Here is a 21872-nt window from a genome sequence, read left to right on the forward strand (position 1 = left end):
GACTTTGTGCCCCGACTATCTAAAACTATAAAACTATCTTTAGTTTGTGGGCCTTATAAAAATAGGTGGCGGGGCGCCTGGGTGGCTCAGTTGGTTAAGTGTCTGACTTTGGCTCAGGTCATGATCTCCCGGTCTAGGAGTTCGAGCCCCACATCAGGCTCTGTGCTGACAGCTCAGAGCCTGGAGCATGCTTTGGATTCTATGTCTCCCTCTCTCTCTGCCCCTCCCCTGCTCTCTCTCTCTCTCTCTCTCTCTCTCTCTCTCTCTCTCAAAGTAATACAATAAAAAAACATTGAAAAAAAATTTAAAAACAGGTGGCAAGCTGGATTTGGCCGCCAGAACTTGGTTTGCTGACCCCTGTCCTGGAAGGCCAGCGCTGTGAGAAGCCCTGGGGTCACCTTTGTAGAAGGTCTCAAGTGGCTCTGTTCTTTGGGGGTGTCTGATGGGGCAAGAAGGACCCCTGGACAAAAGAGGCCCAGTTCTTTATTCGACTTCACCTAGACCCATGTGGCATCTTTACCTGCTTGACACAGTCTGGTTTCTACCTATAACTTCATTCGAAGGAAATGCTCTGTGGCAAAAAAGCGTGGAGGTCACCGCTCTGGCCCATCCCCCTTTTTTACCAAGAAGGAGAACCGAGTCTGACAGGAGAAAGCCCTGGCCCAGGTCTCAAGTTAAGCTGAAGGTACATCCCTAAGGCCAAGTTCTTTCCACCTGCCCCTAGCCCCCACGCGGCCCCCTGAGGGGCGGGCACTTACCCCCTGGCAATCGTGGCCGCCCGGGAACCTCGGTGGCGCCTGGGACTGCGGTCACCTGCACCACATGGTCCTCGCTGGTGAAGGCGGTGAAAGCCAGGCCAGGCGTGGACTCTTCGGGGACACCCCAGGGCCTGGTGGCCTCTCCAGTCCTGTTCTCAGCCTCAGGGAAGGCAGTGGCCCCTACTTCGGGGACAAACGTGAAGGGCTCCTCGGGCTCCGGGATAGTGGGGGAGACGTCAAAGATGGGTTTCACAGTAAGGATCACGTTGCCTCGGGCTTCACCCTCGGTGACGTTTCGGGGCAGAGGCAGCTCCACATCAGGCCAGGTCACTGTCTGGATGGTGATGTCCTCCTCACCACCCACCCCGAAGAAGTTTTCTGGGATGTCCACAAAGTCTTCACCTGGGGCAGGGGGAAAGACCGGCTTTAGGGGCTCAGCCTGGGGCTGGCTTGAGGGAGACGGGCATCGGATCCACCGGCTTCCCCCACCGGGGGAGGAAAACTCACGGTGCCTCGGCACCTTGCCGGACCCTTTGCGGGCGGCTTCAACTCTGCGCGCGCTCATTCTAGGAGGCCTTTCCATGTTGCAAAAGAACGCAACATCATCATAGCACGAGATATTGACCAAGCAGCTCACCGCTCAGAAAACCAGTCCAGCTCCAGGATCTGTTCTTGATCAACACCCATTGCCTCCTTACCTATCGTCCAGGTGCCTTGTTGACCATCTGACGTTGTAACTAGCCAATAGGACGTTGTAAATCAGTTACAAAGTGGAACTGGAAAACCTTGCCAAAGATGTGGGAGCTCACGAAACGGATAAAAGTGACATGAGGCACCTGCGTGTCTCTGTCGTGAGCAAACGAGGGTCTGGCAGAAACGACCAGCCCCTAATTTAAGAAAGATGAAATCCACAAGGGTGCTACCACTTTGAAAAAGCTGTTAAGGATACTGAAAGGTTAAGAGAGGCTTTGGGGGAAATCCTCATTACTTATGCAAAAATAGCCATCTTCATGTAAGACCAGCTATGACGGTCAAACGTGAAGTGAGCTATGCCATCACACCATCATCAATTTTGTCATAAAGTGATGCAGCCCCATATTACTGGGGTTTTTTCCCCCTCTAAGAATTAGCATGGGGTTGTGATTCTAACCTAGACTGTGTGGACTATAAGAGAAAAATCTCATTTTTAAAGGTTTTAGTCTAAATTTTCAAAATAAATTGCCTGTCAAACCTCTCCCCCCGCACTCTTTTTAAGTGTGCGTCTTTTAAAGCACATTTTAAGTGTGCGTCTTTAAAAAGCCCGTCTTTTTAAGCACATTTGATTTAAGAGGGTGGGTAACAGTGCCCGCCTGTGCGGCATGGTTCCAGGTCAGGGCCCCGCCACCTTCCCCTCAGACAGATGGGGAAGGCGAGGCTTTCCCCGGCCTCACAGTAAACGTTGGCAGGGCTGTGATTCAAATCTGAGAAAGCGCAGACTCTAAAGCTCGTGCTTTTAACCCTATTCTGAGCCGACGATGAGACAGGGCTGGATGCTGGTGCCTACAGTGGTTCTACGTGACTCTTCCAGGAGCTAGTGAAAACGGGAGTTGCTGGGGCCCCTGGGTGGCTCAGTGGGTTAAGATTCCAACTTCAGCTCAGGTCATGATCTCACAGTTTGTGAGTTGGAGCCCCGCATTGGATCCTCTGCCTCTCTCCTCCTCTCGCTCTTTTGTTCTTTCTCCCTCTCAGGAAAGAAAGAAAGAAAGGAAGGAAGAAAGGAAGGAAGGAAGGAAGGAAGGAAGGAAGGAAGGAAGGAAGAAAGAAAGGGGCGGGATTGCTGAAACATGAAGTTCAGGCACCCTGTGGCCCCTTGAGAAGGAGTAGAAACAAACCCCCATTCCAAGCCCCCCTCCTCTGGACCCCAATTTCCGTGGCACGACCCCCCTCCCGGCCCCCAGCCCCACCTGTGTAGCAGATGGCGTCGTAGCGGGATGAGGGGTCAGGGTAGCCCGTCTGGTTGGCATGCAGGTAGACGGTCCTCACGCCCAGCAGGTTGCCCCCGCAGTTGGGCCGGGCTTTGGAGATGGGGTAGCGCACACTGCGGTCGGCCAGCCAGCCAGCACTGCACATGTCCATGCCGCTCTGCCAGGCCAGGTAGAGCTGGCCTGTGGTGGCCAGCCGGGCACCCAGCCGCCGACACTCATTGGCTGCCTCCTGGAAGGTGAACTTCTCCGGAGATGTGGCATAGAAGACCTCGCCTGCGAAGGACAGGGCCGGCGGAGTGAGGATCTCCCTCCCCGCTCCTGCCCTGCATCCCCAGCCAACCCACGTGGCTGCTAGGATCCCAAATCCTGCTCCAAATCATCCTTGCACGCACTCTGTTGTGGAACATCCTCCTCCCGGGGCATCTCTCCTACGAGTTAAGCATTGCCCATGCAAGCAATCCTTTACAAAACTTCCCATTCTGATGGGACGAGCAGGCATTGAACTCTGACCCTTAGAGCAGTGGTTCTCAAACTGGGGTCTCTAGCCTGCAGCATCTATAAGGGCATTAGTGGGGGCCTCTGAGCTCTTTTTACTATTTGCAAAAACCTAAGAAAGTTATGTGAGGGGGGTTAGGGGTGCGTGGTGGGCACCTGTTCTCGGGGAAGGTGCTGGCTGGCCCTGTTCAGGGGCAGCTCTGATGGGCAGTGCCCAAGAATGGGGACACAGCTGCTTGTTCCTTAACAGGCTTTGGGCCCAGGCATGAGAATGAGGAAAAGGAGCACAGAGGTGAGAAAGCGGGGGACTGTCCCTGCCTCCAATGAGTCAGGTTGTCAGGTCTTTTCCTGGGAGAAGCTGCGAGCTGGGGTGGGGCTGGGGCTGGGGGCAGCGGCTGCGGTCTGGAATGTCCAAAGGGGTGATGGGTACAGATGGGAGAAGAGCTGTCATCCACATGCCTGGGTAACTTGAGAAGCTCTGACTGGGACCAAAATCAGCACCTTCTACAAAGCAGAGAAAGACTCCAGGTCCCTTCCCGCTATCCTCCAGGGCCCTCCAGAACCAGCCCACGGAGACTGCCTGGATGGGGCTGGGGGCCGGCAGCGGGGAAGCCGAGAGAGGGTGGGGGGCAGCCAGCTCTCCTGGGAACTACGTTTCTGTTCGGCCCACCCTGGAGCAGCCTGGGGTGTCCTTGGTAAGGGGGGCCGGGCTGGGCTGGTGCAGTGGACCTTGGGACGGTGACGGGCTGGTCCGAGCACTGAGCGGTGGGGCATCCTGGCTGGGAGGGGCGGTCCCAGGGGAGAGGCAGAGACAAGCATTCTCGGGCCCAGGAGCGGTGCCAAACATTTGGCAGGTGCCTGGGGCCCCTGAGGCCCTTTCCCAAGTGGACAGTGAGGGGCCTGCAGGCCCTTTCCCTCCTTCCCATTCTGCCTGTGCATGGCAGAGGGGTTGAGTATGGGCTGCAGCTGGGCTAGAGCCCTGCCCCAGAGGAGGCCCGTGTGATCCCGAGTGTCAGTGGGGAGAAGGGCACCGGCAGGGGCTTTGGGGATGGGGGTGGGGCCTCACCTTCCATGTCTTCAGCGAAGCAGTACACATCATAGGTCTCATTGGTGTCTCGGATGCCGTATGTCCTCACGCCCGGAAACTCATCCTTGTCCCCGTAACAGCCTTCCCTCGGAGTGTGGATGGGGTACCTGCCAGGAACCCAGAGTGGGGGTGTGACATTCAGGAAACAGAAGGGGCCTGTGGCCTGTGCCCTTGTACCCTCCCTCCGACGTGGGAGGAAACAGTGGCTCACTGATGTGTTTGCCAGCATCTGCCCTGGGTACGTGGACCACTTGTTTTTACAGTTTTTCCCAAGCTTTACCGAGATGCGTGTTTTCACAGTTTGTGGTGACTACAGGCAGCCCCCTTTACCGATTCTTTATCAGTACTGAACACATTGTATCAGGGGCCTGCAAACCTCTTCTGTAGAAAGGCTAGATGGTAAATATTTTAGGGCTTGCAGCCTCTGGGGTCTCAACTTGACCACTCAACCTTGCCACCGTGGTGTGAAACCACCACAGGGTTCCCACACAACTTTACACACAGAAACGAGGTTGGTTGGATTCGGCCCACGGGCTGTCCCTTGCTGACCCCTGCTTTGTCATCTGGGTCTCATGTCAACCTAATGAGGCAAGTGCTATAAAGACTCCATTTTAGCCTGGAAGAAACTGGGGCCCAGAGACATTAAGCAATTTGTCCAACGTCACACAGCGGCTAAGTGACAGAGCTGTGGTCTGAGCCCAGCTGTTTGTGAGCTGGGGATGTGGGTTCTTGGACTACGCGAGGCTGCTGTCTCGTCTTGTTTTCCTTTTAGTGGGTGTTGTGTCCTAAAATCTCAAAGATTGCAAAGATGTTTTCCTTTGTTTTCCTCTGGAGGCTTTGCGGTTCTGGTTTTTCTGTTGAGAGCTTGGATCCATCGTGAATGGATGTCTCCTCTCGCCTGAACAGGCTCGCTCTCACAGACTGAGATCCCTCAAGGGCAGAGCTCTGTCTGTCCTGCTGGGCTACCCATCCCTCAGCAGCTGTACTTGTAGGGGGGAGAATGTGCCATAAAGCTTAATTTATATATGTCTTGCATTATTAAAAACAACAACAAAGAAAGTAAAGCAGCTAAAAAAAATACACGAAACACCAAAGTTAAAAATTTTTTTTTAACGTTTATTTATTTTTGAGACAGAGAGAGACAGAGCATGAACAGGGCAGGGTCAGAGAGAGAGGGAGACACGGAATCTGAAACAGGCTCCAGCCGTCAGCATAGAGCCCGATGCAGGGCTCGAACTCACGGACCACGAGATCATGACCCGAGCCGGAGTCGGACGCTTAACCGACTGAGCCACCCAGGTACCCCCGAAACACCAAAGTTTAAAGGACCAGTGAAGACATCATGCCAAAGGGGAATGTGGGCAGAAAGGAGAATGATGTGTAATTTGCACAGAGAAAATGATCGTGTAGGGCAAAGCTGCTAGGATTTGGACCGGTCGTGGTGCCATGGGATTTCCACGAGCAGAAGCCCCAGACACCCCAGGACATGTCCTGGCTCCCTGCGAGCTCCCACACGAGCATGTCTGAGACGGATTGCCCTGGGCACATTTACCGTCTTGCAAATTACACTGTATATTCAAATGAGTACAATAAACCCCCCCCCCCTTTTTTTTTTTTAAAAGTAAGGCACACAGGGGCGCCTGGGTGGCTCAGTCAGTTGAGTGTCCAACTTCGGCTGAGGTCATGATCTCACAGTTTGTGGGTTCGAGCCCCGCGTCGGGCTCTGTGCTGACGGCTCAGAACTTGGAGCCTGCTTCGGATTCTGTCTCCCTCCCTCTCTCTGCCCCTCCCTCACTTGCGTGCACGCTCTCTCTCTCCCTCTCAAAAATAAACATTAAAAACATTTTAAAAGTAAGGCACATAAAGGCCTTCTGTGCAAGTTCTGTATTATTTTAGAATTCCTATCGGCTAATAAAAGTATTTCCACGGTAGCACTGGAGCTATCCAGAAAAGCACCTGATGAGCTTTCTGTAAACAAAATACCTGAGACCTTATTCTATCTTACCGCACAGGATAAACGAACGGCCCCAAATCCGCCTGTTTCTGCATAACGACAGACGTATTATCACAGTCGGCCAAGGCACTTACTCCAGCCCCCGCCGAGGCCCGCCACGGTGTCGGGCTGGCACCAGCTCTGTGCCGGTCGGTGTTCCGGTCCATCGCCCACCCCGCCCTGCGGGTGGCCCCGGGGGGCTCACCTGACAGTCTGGTCGGCCAGCCAGCCGGCGTCGCACTGGTGGAAGCCGTCCTCGTAGGCAGCCTGCAGCTGTTCGGGTGTGGCGATGATGGCACTGTTCTGCAGGCAGGCCCGCTGTGCCCTGTCAAAGTCCAGCGTGTAGCGTGTGGAGATAGCTCTGTAATGGAACACGATGCCTGCAAGACACGCGTGGGCAGGACAGCAAGTCAGGCACGGCCTCCGGCCATCAAAGACCTTGAAGAGTTCTGGCCATAGTCCCTAAGGGGCCTTAGGGACATCTGCCCCGGGCCTCTAGCTGATGCCTAGACCTCCTCTCCACATTCGCACGTGGCCCTCTTGCCTTTGCTGAAACACCTCCGGTAACAGGACCTCACTACCTCACAAGGTATCTTTTTTGAGTTTCTATAGTTCTGATAATCAGGAAGTTCTTTGAATTCAACTAAAATCTGCCTCCTTTTAATTTTTTCTTGGAACCGCATCTTTTCTCTGGGGAGAGGCGACACTTAGAGCCCCATGTATCCTCAGCCCAGGGGCATCCTAGTGCGAGCCCTGTCCACAAGCCAACCGAAAGGCCACAACCATTCCCTGTGGGCCATCGAGAGAAGGGCCATCATCTTTTTCTTTGGCTTCTGGAACAGAATGGGGCTGGGGGAGGGAAAAGACACCTGGGTGAAGAGTCACTTCCAGGGAAACTTCAGGCAGGTCACTTAACCTCAGTTTACTAGTCTGTAAGATGGGGAGGAGCACAAGGTCCACTGAATCCTGCAACACAAACTTTCATTTACAGGTGACTATGGCTAGGACGTGTTTAATTCCCTCCAAGTCCAGAGAGAATGACAGTACCAGCACCGTGTTACAGGGGCAGCAGCTGAAGCTAACTGACTTGACTGAGGGAGGTGCAAGCTGGGGGTGGGGGGCAGCTGGGATCTGAAAACCAGCCTGTCTGGGTCCACTGCTGTGAGGATACTGTTCTGGCTCTTTCCCCAGGCGAAGCAGCATCCCCGTGGGAGGTCCTCACCTTTCACCACGACCTCCAGGGTAGCCTCGCTGTCCTCAATGCCGTGCATGACCTCACAGCGGTACATCCCAGAGTCATTGGAACGCAGGTTCTGGATTTCCAAGGTGGCGTCGCTGGGGATGGCTGGATAGTTGGGCAGCGAGACCTTGTCTTGGTAGGCACTGTTAACCCGCACCTGCCCTTCCGTGGCCACTAGCAACACTACCTCCTTCTCCTTGGAAATGCGGCTCCACTTGATTCTCGGGGAGAGGGGAGCGGTGGAGGGGGCGGTGGTCACGGGGTGCATGGGGTCGATGAAGTAGCAGGGGATGGTGAGGGAGCTCCCCAGGAGGACCCGCAGGGGGGACGGTTCGGGGATGCTGACACTCAGCGAGTTGTCAGGGTCTGTGGGGGAGAGACAGAGCTGTTAGTGCCGAGAGAGGACCGCCCAGCCTCCCTGTCATTTTGGAAATGACAAAAGCCCGTGAGCGTGTCCGTATCTATGGTGGGGGCAGTTCCTGTGCCATTGGGAATTCCCGGGAAGCGTTGTTACGCCTTTTCCAGAGCAGCGTTCCTCAAGCCCCCTGGTCTCTGTGCCACGAGACAGGAACTATGGAGCTGGGAAAGGTCTGCAGAGGAGGGCAAGGAAAGCTCCAGAGCTGACAGCCTCTTCTCTATTTCTCAAACTGGGGTACCCCGGGGGATGCCAAGCCATAAGACAAACAGGACCATCTTCCTGGAGTGACAGCTTGACTCAAAGATTTTTGGGGAAAAACATCATGTTGGGGCAGGGAAAATTATTATGGGGAAGAAAACAAAAATCCACACGATGTTTAAAGCTCCAATGCAAAACTTCAAAGGCGTGTCCCAGCTGAGGGAGTCCACTTTGGACTCTGTCCCGACTTTGCTGAGGGATAAGGCATTCTCTTCTGCTGTTGGGGAACGGAGGGGGGGGGGGGTCTGACATTTACATATGTCTGCAAAGAATCAGACCGGGGTGGGTGGGGTGGATGATCAGCTCCACAAAAACTCATGGAGAGTGTTAGTAGGGACCAAAATCCTGACCAAATCCTGTCAGAAATAAATGATCCTCCTGGGACGGGAAAGAAACAGCTTTTGCAAAAATAGCACCTTTCATGGCATGTCATACACTTATGGCCCCCCCTTTTTTTTTCCAGGAGAGCCTACAGGTTGAAAATAAAAATGCTCCAGATATTTGTGGGTGGTAGACACACAACAGGGCAAGGAAGGGGGTGCCAGGAATGTTTGGGGTCCAGACCCAACCTTCTGATGTCCTGGGCAGCCACCACCAGGTCCTTCCACAAAAATCTCCCTCTGAGGGCTCAGCCCATGCCCCGTAACACAGCATGGTTTTAGCGCTGGCGGTTCTCTGGGGAGAGCTAAGAGTGACAGCAGTGTCCAACCCTGCAGTTTTTAAAGCTCTCAACCAACCCTAGGAACCGGTTTGCCTGTGTGGACAAACCACCCAGGTTACGGCCCGGGGCCGGGTATCTGTGGGTCCCAGAGAAGGAGTACAGATGGAGACCCATAGAGCCTGCGTATAAATATTTAAAAGTTATAAATCAAGGCCACAGATTGTTAAATAAAATATGTTCTATCTTGCTATTGGACAATGATACCTTTCAAAAGGAGAAGCCAGACTCACATTTAGAATTCTTGGATTCCTTGGAGTTTTGGATTGGGTGGCTACGCAGGAGGCCGGCTTCTCTGCCACGTCTCTGCCCCGTGAGGGCTCCGTGCTTACCCCAGCCCTCATGCCCCAGCTCCGTCCATACCCCATACAAACAGCCACCCCTTGATTCCTCCCATGGGCCTGGGGTAGCTCACACCAGGGGAATGGTCCCCCGTCTAGGAGGATGGGCCCAGAGGAGACACCTATGTGTCTCTGGAAGTGGCTTGGGTCCACTTGGGCAGGGAATTAGGGGCATCCTAGGTACCCAGTGTGGTCTAAAGGGGGAGCATAGATCTGTGTGGACATGTCTCATTGGCCCTACAGATTCCTCATCCTTTAAGGAGCACTGGGGCTGGAGGAGGGCCAGAGGAAGGCCTCTACAGTGCATGGCCCAGACCAGGGGCCTCTCTGGCCTGGGTCTAAGGGAGATACAGCCCACTTTGGGGCAAACCCGTCCTGGGGTCAGTGGATAGTTTGTTCATTTGGTTTAGGGCCTGATGACCAGAAACCCACCTAGTGCCTGACACATGTAAGAGACCATGGTGGCGGGGGGGTGGGGGTGGGGGGTCTTCCCTGAGGATGGCTTGCCTAGATAAACAAAGACCTGTGTGATTTGTTGGCGGCTTCTTTCTGACCGCTTCTCAAGCAAGTTTCTCTTCTTTGATATCCCAGTTGATCCTCCCTTGCTGGCATTTCCTCTTTTGGCTTATCTATATCCTGCCTCTACCCCAAGCTCAGTATGTGGCAATTTGGGGTAAGGTCCACAGAGGGGAGACTGGGAAGATGGGCACCTGCCAGGAGCTCTCCCCCTCATGCTCTCTGTCCATCCTAGAGGGCAGCCGGGAGAAGCAGTACCCAAGCAAGGGCTCCTGGATGCACGCGTGTCGCCCTCGTCCCTTGTGGTTAGCCTTGCCTTCGTTCGATAGGAAAGAGCCAGGGCCAGGAAAAGGCCAGGAAAGGGGAAATCATAACCCTGGGAGTAGCAGCACTAAGTTCGGGACCCAGTACCCAGAATCCAGTCTTCAGTGCCTGCTGGATACATGAGACACGCACGGGAGTGGCCTCACCTGAAGCTTCTATTGCGCTGGCTGCTGTAATGACCCTCAGAGTCACAAACACCAAGAGTAAAGTGGTCATAGTTCACCTGGAAGAAGGGAGGCAGAGGAGTTAGGTTCAGCTACAGTGAGGTTGAGGGTCACGTGGGCATAGGACGCAAGGTGATAAATTCCATGTGCAGGGATCTGAAATCACATCAGGATAAAGAGGCTACATGTGGTTGGAGGGATGCCTTCTGCAAGAATCCTCTCATCACAAAGCCTTCACAGGTTTCTCGGTTTCATTGCAGGTGGCAAGCTGGAAACCTCCTCCTGTCTTTTCTAGGCAACCTCCCATCTTCTAATCTGCAAAGGCTGATCTGGAAGGATCCCTGTGATGGTTGATTTTATATCAGCCTGACTGGGCCCTGAGGTCCTCAGGTATGTCTTCAAATGTTATTCTGGGTGTGTCTGTGAGGGTGTTCTTGGGCGAGATGAGAATTTAAGTTGGTAGACTAAAGCAGATTGGCCTGTTAATACGGGTGGGCCTCATCCAATCAGTTGATGGTACGAATAAAACAAAAAAGGCTGAACCTCCCCCAGGAGAGAGAGAGAATTCCTCTTCCCTGATGACCTTCAAACCGCCTTCAGACTTGAACCCAGACAGTGGCTCTTCCCGGGTCTCGAGTCTTCAGAGTCAGGCTACAACGACACCCTGGTTCTCCTGGACCCCCAGCTTGCCTGATACCTCTGTAATCATGTGAGCCAAGTCCTTCTAGTAAATCTCTTACTCTATGTATGCATACCTCCAGTTGCCTCTTCCTCTCTGGAGATCCCTGTCAGAATCCCTGAGAAATGAAATGAGTTAGCCAACCTCCCTGATGAAATCCAGACCTGTCGCCAACGTCAAATTCAAGAACCTTGTGTGTTTAGGATGAAGAATGCTCCAAGCTTTCGTGCACAATTCAGGGGCCTGCTTCAAGCCAGGGGAAGGATGCCCACCCAGAGAGCTCTTGAGGAGGCTCAGGGATGGGCAGGTTAATGATGCAGGAGAGCAGTGAGAGTCCGGGACCCCCGGAGCCCTCCTGCTGGCCTCAACAATGACTTCATGTGCATCAGAAAAACCTTCCTTTTCTGCTGGAGAACTGTCACGCCAAGTATACAGATATGTGACAATCACATCATAAAGGCATTCCCTGCACAATTGGGCTCTTGACTCCAAGTGGACCGTGCACAGACCCTCAAAAGACCCCATTAAATTTCTAAGAGGTCGGCCAGAGCAGTGGTTGTCAGCCTTGGCTGTGCACTGAAATCACCTGGGCGTCAGCCTGGTCTTCAGGCATTCAGAAGCTCCCAGATGCTTCTAATGTGCGGCCTAGATGAGCACCGTTGGTTAGAGGGTGTGCAGTCACGCTGTGGAGGCCTGTGACTGGCACTCCCTGACACGTGCCCGACGATTTCCCTTGAGCTCTCCTGCGGGAGGGTCCTGTGCTGGGGCCCACCCCGCCCTCCTCTCCGGTGTGGGAGCATTCAATTTTGGTTTGAGAAGTGTCTGCATCACAGATGCTCCTTGGGGAGGAGAGAGGCAGCCCTGGAGGGGGAGGGGGTGGAGGATCTGGAACTAAAGACATGAATGGAGCTTCCGGGGGCTTTGGGAAGCTGGGATGACGCCCCCGGGTTCTCTGCTGGGTCAGAATCTGATGGCCCAGCAGGTGTCGCTGTTGGCTCAGTCACCATCAGCGGGGGGGGGGGGGGGGGGGGGGCTCCTGGGCTGCCATCCCAGGAATGTCTGGGGGAGGGGTGGGCAGGGGACAGGACTCTGAGGAACCCTTTTGGGTGACCCTTCTTTCCATCACAATCTGTCATTCATGCCACATACGTTGGTCACCTGAGGGATGGAAGGGTTGTCTGTGTGGCCCTGCTGGGGGGACAGAGACGAATGCATGAGGCACGTTTCCTTCACACCATAGGAAGTCTGGAAAATGCCAGAGACATACCAAGCAGCCCCTTGCTCCTCTCCTCAGGGACTTTTCTCCGATGTTGCCTTCAAAAAACGATCTCTGGGGTTCCAGGTGCTGGGACTGTGAGGGGCCACTGAGTTGTGGGCACTCCTGTTCAGGCCCGGTGTGACACCCCCGGCCCCACTGAGGCTAAAAGGGTAAGGTGTCCCCTCCGGTCTGGGGAGGGGGCTAGACTTGTGGGCTCCTCTCTTCCCAGAGCCTCAGGGATACTGTGTCCAGACACAGGGCCCGCCTGTTCTTCCCTCAGAACACCCTCCACTGGGAAATTTTGTGTATGTTTTCGGAGGTGTGTTTCTTCCCAAACTCTGTGAACAAGACTGATATTGTCTGGGATGCAGTGCTTCTCTGTGGGGCTTGGGCCCGCTCTGTGTTTCTCCTTGGCCTCGACCAGGAATGAAAAGGGTGGAGGCTTGGGGTAGGGGTGGACTGGGCAGAGAAACTAATTTTATTTCTTCTTCTTCTTTTTTTTAAAGACAAACTTTGGGCTAGAAACATCGCAATAAATATGCTCTTGTGTGTGTGTGTGTGTGTGTGTGTGTGTGTGTGTGTGTGTGTGTGTTTTCTCAGCTGTAAAGAAAATAGGGAGAAATTCCATTCTGTCTGGGTTCCAAGTGTCTCCAGGACTCACTGAGTCTTTTATGGGAGGAGGTGGGCACTGCCAGACGGTCAACAGGGAGGCCTTTCTCCATGGGAAGCAAAGCCAGGTGGAGGCGAGGGGGAATGTGTGGCCAGGGCAGAGCAAGGGGACAGGGGCGTCAGAAAGGAAGGGGAAAGAGGAGTTTGGGGGAGCAGGAAGTGGGTGCTGGACAAAGGCCGGGGTGCGAGGGGTTCCGTGTGTGGTTGGGTTGGTCGTCAAGGAGCTGGCTTCCTCGGGAGAGAAGTGCTAGGAGACCCGACGGGGGAAAGCAAGCTTAGCGGGGCTTTTAAACTGAGCTTAGGGTGCGTGTGCGTGTAGATAGGGAAACCCTCTGCCTCCTCGTCAGCTAGCCTCTGTCACGTGGTCGGGTGCCAACCTAGCCGTGGCCTTAGCCTTTACTCCACCCGATTAAGACACTGGGTGGGCAGCTTACCCGCTTGCCTTGAATCTCTCTGTTCCCGCACCGTGCAGTGGAGACCCCCGGACCTGAGGCACACCCTGCTCCCCCCCAGGCCGGAAGTATCCAGTCCTGGTCCTGGCGTGGCCACCTCCTACTTTAATAACACAGGACCCACCCCCATGGCTGTTTCAAGACTGAGAGAGATAATGTGACAGTCAGGTTCCCTTTTGAGGGTGGGGGCCGTGTCTCCAGCTCGGAACTCAGTAGGCATCCGTCAGCACCACTGCCCCCCACGTCCCTGGTGGCAGGACTGGGTGAGGCTCTCCAGATGTGTGGGCTGGAAGAGCACCCAGCGGCTGGGGCTTCACAGCCGTGACCTCCCTGCCAGGGATCCTGTCCACGTGCATCTGAGGCATGTGGTCTGCAGTCTCTAACTGAATAGGAGGTGCCCATTCACAAGGTGGCTCATGCCATGGCTGGGCAGCTGGGATGGTGTTCAAGATCTTCCAAGCTGGGGTCTGAATAACCCACCCCCATTATACTTTCGACCCACAAGCTCTACTCTCAGGGACCGCAATAAAAATGTCCATCCCGGGGCGCCTGGGTGGCGCAGTCGGTTAAGCGTCCGACTTCAGCCAGGTCACGATCTCGCGGTCCGTGAGTTCGAGCCCCGTGTCAGGCTCTGGGCTGATGGCTCAGAGCCTGGAGCCTGCTTCTGATTCTGTGTCTCCCTCTCTCTCTGCCCCTCCCCCGTTCATGCTCTGTCTCTCTCTGTCTCAAAAATAAACGTTAAAAAAAAAATTAAAAAAAAAATGTCCATCCCTCTTGCAAGGGACTCATGCCAGATCTTCAGGGGTCCTGTCTTCTCCCACGAGCTGCCCAGTTCCTTCAACTCTTCCTCATGTACCTTCCAGATCTCGCCCTCCTTCCTGGAGCCACAGACGTTAGTGCATGTCAAGTTCAACTCCTTCATTTTACAGGTGAAGAAACGGAGGTCCAAAGAAGTTAAGGGATTTGCTCAAGGCCACATAGTAAGTTGAAGATGGAACCAGGACCAGAACTAGGGGCGTGGTCATCATCATCCCATGTTGTAAGCTCTACAAGGCAGTGGCCACATCTGTCTTGTGTCTCCCTGTCTCCCCAGCCCCCGGCAGAGCACCCAGCCCAGAGAGAGGTCAATCAGGAAATATCTGCTGAATGAATGAATGAATGAATAAATGGAGGCCTAAGCACCCTAGGCCTCTGAAGGAGGAGAAGGGGTGCTGGAGGCTAAGCATCTATGAGGTGCATGGCTTTTGGGGGTAGGCCACTCCCATTTTGCATTCAGCACATCTCAGCTAGAGAGATACATACTGCTCGCCTGTGATGTACATGGCTGTGTTGATTCATGCCAGCGTCCCAATAATGGCATGTGACTTTGGGAAGGTCACAGCCCATGTGCAGCCCAGGGGTGTGACAAATAGGGTCTTCCCTTCCCAGGGCCCCAGGGAGAACTACTGGGATGCCACAGCCAGCCTGCACTGGCTGGCCAGAGACAATTTTGGATATCTCTTCCCAACTCCGTTTTCAACGACATCACATTGGTAGCCAGAAACTGGTCACGATGGGAACATTTCTGGCACGGAAATGAGGGAACACTACAAACGGGGACTTCTGTCTTGCTCTCCCTTTTTGGGAGTGGGCTTATCAGCACACTACTGGAAGTAACTAATACTAAATAAAGAACAAGGCTGGCTCTCCTCTCACAACTGGGCTACAGCCAGGTTAGCACTTTCTTTTTTCTCCTATAGATGCTAGCTTTGCCTCATCATGCAGATCATGACCTCCTTAAGGATGAAAGACAAGTTTTAAGTTAAAAAAAAAAAAAAAAAGAATTCCCTCCGTGTTAACTCACACAGCGCTGGGAACAACAAAAATGATTTTCGATACTACTTATTGATGAACCGGCGGACATTGGAATTTGGTAGACTGATTGACCAGTAAGATTTGTCAGTAACTAAGCAGCTCTATGTCCGTGACTTAAGTCCTGAGGAAAGGATTGAAAAGGACCAAGGTCACCCATTCCTCCAGCCACTGGCCTCCATCATATCACTTATTTGCAGGCTAATCTCACAACCATGTCTCTTGTTGTTCATGGACAAGCCCCTTCCTACATCTGTGCATAACAGTATTGACATATGCGCTTAACACTGGGATTTCAAACCCAGCATAGAGGAAGGGGCAGGAGTCCCACACCAAGGACACATCTAGCCAGAGTGACCCCGAACACCTCCTAATTTTCCATATACTCTAACCAGACATGGTGGGAAGGTATGGAAAGGGGGAGCCAGGAAGCTGATTACAGTCCTAGCTCTGTCCTAACTCACGGGGGAACCCATGGAAGCCCTCAGTTTTCCCATCTGTAAACTGGAATCACAACGCAAGCTTCACCCCCATGAGAATTGTGAAGGTATTTTTTGTGCATGTGAATATTCTTTTTGTATTTCCTCCTCTTTCTCCTCTCTCCCTCTTCCTCCCATTCCTTAGTCTCTCTCTACCCGTGTCTTTTTCCATATCTTTGATTTCCTTTTTCCGATTTTGTTATTTGCTCTGCTGTCACTGACGCATCTTAAATTCTTGACAACCGTTCATGCAGGGTCGAGTCTGGGGGGCGGAGTGAGTTCCCAAGTGAGAGCCCTAACCCACTCTTGGACCATCCATCCGCAGGGAGGAGTCCTGCAGGTGTCCCCAGTCCTGGCTCTCCCTGTGCCCCCAGAAACCCCAGGAGGACTGCTTCCTGCAGCCCAACATGGCGGCTCCTCCCCAAAGCCTGTCAGGGAAGATGCTCGAGGAAGAAGGATGGCAGCTACACAAATCCAGTTCTGCTTGCAGAACTGCAGGTGGTCCTTGCTAACTTCCTTCCAGGAATTTTCAGGTGGGTTTTTAAAAAGCTCTAATCAGAGGGCGCCTGGGTGGCTCAGTTGGTTGGGTGACTGGCTTTGGCTCAGGTCATGATCTCACGGTTTGCGAGTTCAAGCCCCGCATCGGGCTGTATGCTGACAGCTCAGAGCCTGGAGCCTTGCTTCAGATTCCGTGTCTCTCTACTCGAGCTCTGTCTCTCAATAATAAATAAACGTTAAAAAAAGTTCAATGTTTTTTTTTTTAGTTTTTTAAAGTTTTTTTTAAATGTTTATTTATTATTGAGAGACAGAGAGACAGAAAATAAGCAGGGGAGGGGCAGAGAGAGAGGGAGACACAGAATCCGAAGCAGGCTCCAGGCTCTGAGAGTCAGCACAGAGCCCGACATGGGGCTCAAACTCACAAACTGCAAGATCATGACCTGAGCCAAAGTCGGACGCTTAACTGACGGAGCCACCCAGGTGCCCCGACGTTAAAAATTGTTTTAATAAAAATTCAAAAGTAAAAAGCTCTAACCGAGCCATTCCTGATTAAACGGGTCTTGTCTCAGCCAGTGTACCTGCAAAAACATGAATATCACTTGGTGTAGCTGGATTCCCATCAGCCAACTCAGGAGGAAAGCCAGTAGAGCCCTCCCTTGAGCTGGGTCTTCTGGGCCTTTCTTGCTGTCCCACTCTGCCATGGAGGACCCTGGCCTCTGGCAGCTGGAAGAGCTGGCCAACTCCTTGCTGCTTCCTGTGCTGCTGATCCCACAGGGGCAGGGACAGGGGAGCTAAGGGAAGGAAGCCCTTTCTGAACGTCAGCTTCAGAAATTAGCCCAAGGAGCTGTTTCTGCCAATGCCGATCGGTGGCCAACCTCACCTTCCTGACCAGGGGCCTAGCAGGATGCTGGTTCCACAATAAAAACAAATCTGCCCTCACTTTGCTGAAGGCATATGTGGTCTTGTAGGTGAAGGTCCTGCCTGTGGAGGGGGGTGGTGAGCACAACATGGAACAGAAAGGAGGAGACCCTGGTCAGGGCACGGAGCACATATAAGACTTTAGAGGACATCGATTTCTTTCCTCTCTGGCCTGTCTTGATTTCCTTCACCCACTGATAAATGTCCTTGGTAGTAATCACTGTTTGGCTTGGATCTGTCGTGACGAGATACACTGTTCCTTATCTGCTCTCTGGGGTCTACTTTGAACACAGGCTCTTTGCAATATCCTAAAATGGCCTCTTCTCACATTTCTCAAATATGGGAAACCTATGATATGGTATGGGAGAAGGTGGATACCTTAAGAATGCAACCTGAATTCACACCCTTGACCTATAACTTGCTATTTGGGTGGACTTGGGCAAGGGTCTTGGCATCTCTGGCCAGAAAGTCTATGGGTGAGGCCTCTGGAAATGGCTAACTTCCAGTCAGGAGGAGAGGCAGCAAATGACGTTCTGAACTTCCTCTTGTTCCTTCCAAATCACAAAACAGAAGTTTCTATGTCCCCCGGGGAGTCAGATCCTCTTGTGTGAGGTGACAGGAATGGGGAGGGAGGGAGCCTGTATCACGTTGGAAGCACAGGTCAGAAGGGATGGCTGAGGCAAAGGGAAGCTTGGCCTATGTACGTCCCGGCAAAGCAGGATGAATGTCGTTGGAGTGAAAGCCAGCCCTCCACCGCGGCCTACAAGGCGTTACGCGATCTGCCTCTGCTCCTGATCGTGCCACATCTCAGAGTTCTATTTCCAGCCATATTCTAGCCGTTCCTTTTTTTTTTTTTTCCTAAGTTTTATTTATTTAAGTGATCTCTACACCCCATGTGGGGCTCGAACTCATGACCCGGAGAGCAAGAGTTACAAGCTCTTCTGACTGAGCCAGCCAGGCGCCCCTCTAGCTGTTCCTTAAACACAAAGACTTGTTTCCTTGTAAGGGCTTTTGTAACTGCCCTTCCTTCTTTCTGGCACACGCTTGTGGATCTTTCCCTACCTGGCCACTTTTCAGCATTCCAGGCTCAGTCCCAATGTCCCTTCCCTGAGCGCCCTGTTCTCTCACCACCACCCAGAGCCTCCCTGATGTTGTTTATCGATATTATTATTATTGGAAATTAATGTCCTTTCTTGCTTATTCCTTGTTTCCCCTACTGGAACATACACTCCGTGAGGGCAGGGACTTTTGTCTGGTTTGCTCACTGCTATATTTCCAGTGCCTAGAATAATTCCTGGCACGGTAGTAGGTAAACAAGAAATAGTCACTGAATAAATGAACGGATGGCTGTTAATGAATGGGCAATGCCCCTTCCGGATTAAGGTTGGGAGTGGAAGGCGTGGAAAGCTTAAGACTGATCGTAACTGTTGAATGTCACCTGATTGTAGAGCATTCCTGCCTCCTCAGTCCTGGAGAAAGGGCAGCTGTGAGCAGGGGCTGTCAGGGGAGTCTGGAGCATTCCCGTAGCCCGTGGCAACATCCATACATGGCCCATGGAAACATCTGTTCATGCTCCTCTCCTGCTAGGAGGGGACCAAGAGTGGGGCAGGATGGCCAGGCAGGGAGTGGTGAGCGACTCCAGAGACAGCATCCAGGAACAAAACAGAACACGACAAAGGCTGCACTTCCAAGGAGCTGGGAGGGAGGCTGAGTCCAGGAGCTGAGAAGAAAGGCTGGCCATGGGTGGTGCTTCCTAAGGGTTGGGTGCCTGTGGCCACCCCGGCCCTGAAGCATATGCCTGGACAAGGGTGGGGGCACTTGAAGGCAGAATTCAGCTCAACACCACCAACCTTTCCCCGTTATGCCCCCCTGTCCCCACTCTCCATTGCAAATTCCCAGGAAAACCAGTTTAAAGTGGAGGGGTACATGGCATACTTATTGGTTCCTCTTCACTCACCCAGGGACATTTAGTTTTGCCCTGTTCTCTCTGTGGAAAAAAACCTAGGGTTTGGGCCCCGCCCCTTCCTGTTCTCAGCCTCCCCTTCCAGCCGGGCACTTAGAGGTTTTTCTCTGCATTAATTTCAGACATTGTGTAAATATCGAACCTGGGATTTTGGAAAGGAGTGTCCTTCAGCCCAAACTTTCCATCAAGCACAAGCACCCTTTTTGGGGCAGGGATCCCGGGCCAAGAGCTGACTTCCCTCTGCGTGGTGCTGACCGCCAACCTGGCAGAACAGAGAGCTCCTTCCTGATGGGGTTTGGGAAAGGGGCTAGGGGACCCAGTGTGACTCCTCAGTGGCCTCCCTGGCTGAAAATGGAGCCCAGCTTTCAAAAATGATCTTCAGTAGAGGTTTCTGGAAGCTGAGAGTCCTGTTGGAAATGTCTGCTTGTCAGAAAGGGCCATCAGGTGTTTGGGGTTAGAGTCGAGTCCCTGGGCAGGCAGAGGGCCAGATGCCTGGCAAGTGGCAGGCAGGAAACGGGGAGCAGCTGACCCAACCCCTTAAACTTGTGGGGCAGATGATCAGGTTCTATGAGTTTCGTTCCTAGGGTCTAGTCAAGGGTAAGAAGGAAAATGGATTACTGGAGTCAAGCCTCATTCTTTTGATTCTACTTTGCATGCCTCGGTTCCAGGACTGGGAAAGACTCCTGGAGAACAGCCATTAACTCCTTTTGGGTCATGCTCCTCTTTGAGAGACAATGGGAGCTGTGGACCCAGCTTTTAGGAGGGGACCTTTAAGTTTTCTTGGGGGCCTTAGGGCACACTGGATACTCTATGCTAACAATGTGACCTATGTGTCTTGGGTCATACGGTATCAACTTGACCTCTGGAGGTGCGGGAGACGAAGGTCAACCATTTGGGCAGTCAGCCACGTGACCACTTCCCCTTCCTCCCCCCTCTAAAAACTCCGGACACCGAGGCTCGGTGAGCTTCCCTGGTTGGCAGTGCTCCGTGTTGTGTCACCCTGTGTGCTGTCCATACGACTCCCCTGGGCGAACACAGCTGGTCACCCTGGGATGCTTTCCTACGGGCCTCTTTGCTTTGCTCATTGATCTGTATTCTTTTGCTAGAAAACACCAAAACCATGAGTAGAACAGCTCTGCTGACTTCTGAGCATCCTTCTAAAGAACTTACTGAATGAGAACGTGGTCTTGGAGACCTCCTGAAACTGCTCCTTCAGGTTAGCCCGTCCTGCCCAGCGTGGTTCAGGGTTGGCTGATGGGACAGTGGACAAGACACCTTCAGCCCATGGCCATCCGTCACCCACACTGCTGTCCCTTCTTGGGGCATGTGCTCTGAAGAGCTGAGGATTCTTTTTTAGCACTCCTGTGGAAGGTATAATTGCCTCTCATCTGGAAAAGCTCCAAGCATTTCTTGCCTTACGTCCCTCCCTCCTTTCCTCTGTCAAACTCCCACCACAGGGGAACCTCTGTAGTAGGTGCTGAGGGGGACCTAAGGATGGGCCCGTGTGAATCCACGAGAGATAAGATGGATGGTGTGGGACGGGAGATACGATGTATGAATAAGCCTTACAATGACAGGAAGGGCTGCTCTCAATGAGAAAGTTCCAGAGCTAAGAAAATGCAGAAATCCCTCCTGTTTGGAGGGCCTGGAGGGGCTTTGAAGAAGAGGTGACATTTGAGCTGAGCCTTGACAGACAAGACCCTATGGTAGAGGGAAAGGGCATTCTAGGAGGGAGAAAGGCATGGACAAAGGCATGGAGAAAGGAGTAGATCCAAGTGGTATAGGATCGAATAAAGTCAGAAACAAGGCTGGGCCAGATTCTGAAGAACCTTCATAATTAGGCTAGTGAACCTGGCTTCATTTTGTAGGTGATGGGGAGGCTCTCGGGGGTCCAGGAAAGACCCGATCTGAGGTGCGTCAGAAGGAAACTGAAGCTTCTGCTCCAGCTGTTGGCTGGCTACGCCTCTGTGAAGTCTCCCTGGTGCCCCATCATGACCGAGTTCACCCTCCTCCGTGGGAGCAGGATCACACACGGCTTGCAGCATTTGTCTGCCTCTGTGAGGACACCGCACCCACCAGGGCGCGGACCAGGCTCATTCTTCCTTGGGTCTCCCTCATGCCTGAGTGCCCACCACCACCATTTCCCCTAAATATTGCCACGTACTGAAAGTTGACCCCAAGCCAGCATGATGCCCAACAGCAGTCTGAACAAACGCATCATCTCCTTCAATGCTCACGATTGGCCTGGGAGGGCACACTGCTGCTAGCATCATTTTAGAATGGAGGGGACAGAGTCTCAGAGCAAGTCAATAACTTATCTCAAATCCCATAGCCAGGGAGTGGCAGGGGGCCAGGACTCAAGCCCAAGCGGGTCTAACTCCTCACCAGGGCTCTGCTTCCCACACAGATGCTGGCGACGGGGGCAGGTGTCGAGGATGGAGCCTGTCAGTTTATTCTCATCATCCGAACGAAGCCTTTGACAATCTACAAAACCAGCCTGAAAGCACGGATTCCATCAGCGGACATTTGCCGCGTGCCTGCTGCAAGAGTCCTCCCACGGGTCGGGTTAAGCTTCAGAGTTTGACTCAGAGCACCTTGGGGCTGCAGAGTAAGGCTGAAAACCCCAAAGAGCTTGCTCTCTGAGCCCCTCACAGACCCCCTCTGACTCTCAATTTGTTCCAGAATAGCTGGCGACAAGCTGTGAAGCAACTGACATAGGATGTGACACCTGGCCTTCTTTCCTCCCCTTCCAGCTGCCTCCGGCGTGTCCCTAGTCCTCGGCCAGCCTTTTCTGGCTGTGTGACTCTGCCCTGCAAGGCTGTCAGGATT

At 53.1% G+C, this 21872-nt stretch overlaps 1 protein-coding gene across 4 annotated transcripts in view; it reads right to left on the reverse strand.

The window, feature by feature from the left end:
• ACAN (aggrecan) overlaps positions 1-21872 on the reverse strand; it is a 68808-nt gene that overhangs the window by 30036 nt on the left and 16900 nt on the right. For all 4 annotated transcript variants that reach the window (XM_043554707.1, XM_043554705.1, XM_043554704.1 and 1 more), the window contains exons 2-7: positions 10259-10335; positions 7520-7903; positions 6503-6677; positions 4284-4411; positions 2702-2995; positions 759-1160 (exon numbers count right to left, since the gene is read on the reverse strand). In XM_043554707.1, the coding sequence (XP_043410642.1) occupies positions 759-1160; positions 2702-2995; positions 4284-4411; positions 6503-6677; positions 7520-7903; positions 10259-10328 (1453 nt within the window). In that variant the 5' untranslated portion in view covers positions 10329-10335. The remainder of the gene's footprint in view (positions 1-758; positions 1161-2701; positions 2996-4283; positions 4412-6502; positions 6678-7519; positions 7904-10258; positions 10336-21872) is intronic.

The sequence above is a fragment of the Prionailurus bengalensis genome, chromosome B3 (genome assembly GCF_016509475.1).
Source record: "Prionailurus bengalensis isolate Pbe53 chromosome B3, Fcat_Pben_1.1_paternal_pri, whole genome shotgun sequence".
Taxonomy (NCBI): Eukaryota; Metazoa; Chordata; class Mammalia; order Carnivora; family Felidae; genus Prionailurus; species Prionailurus bengalensis.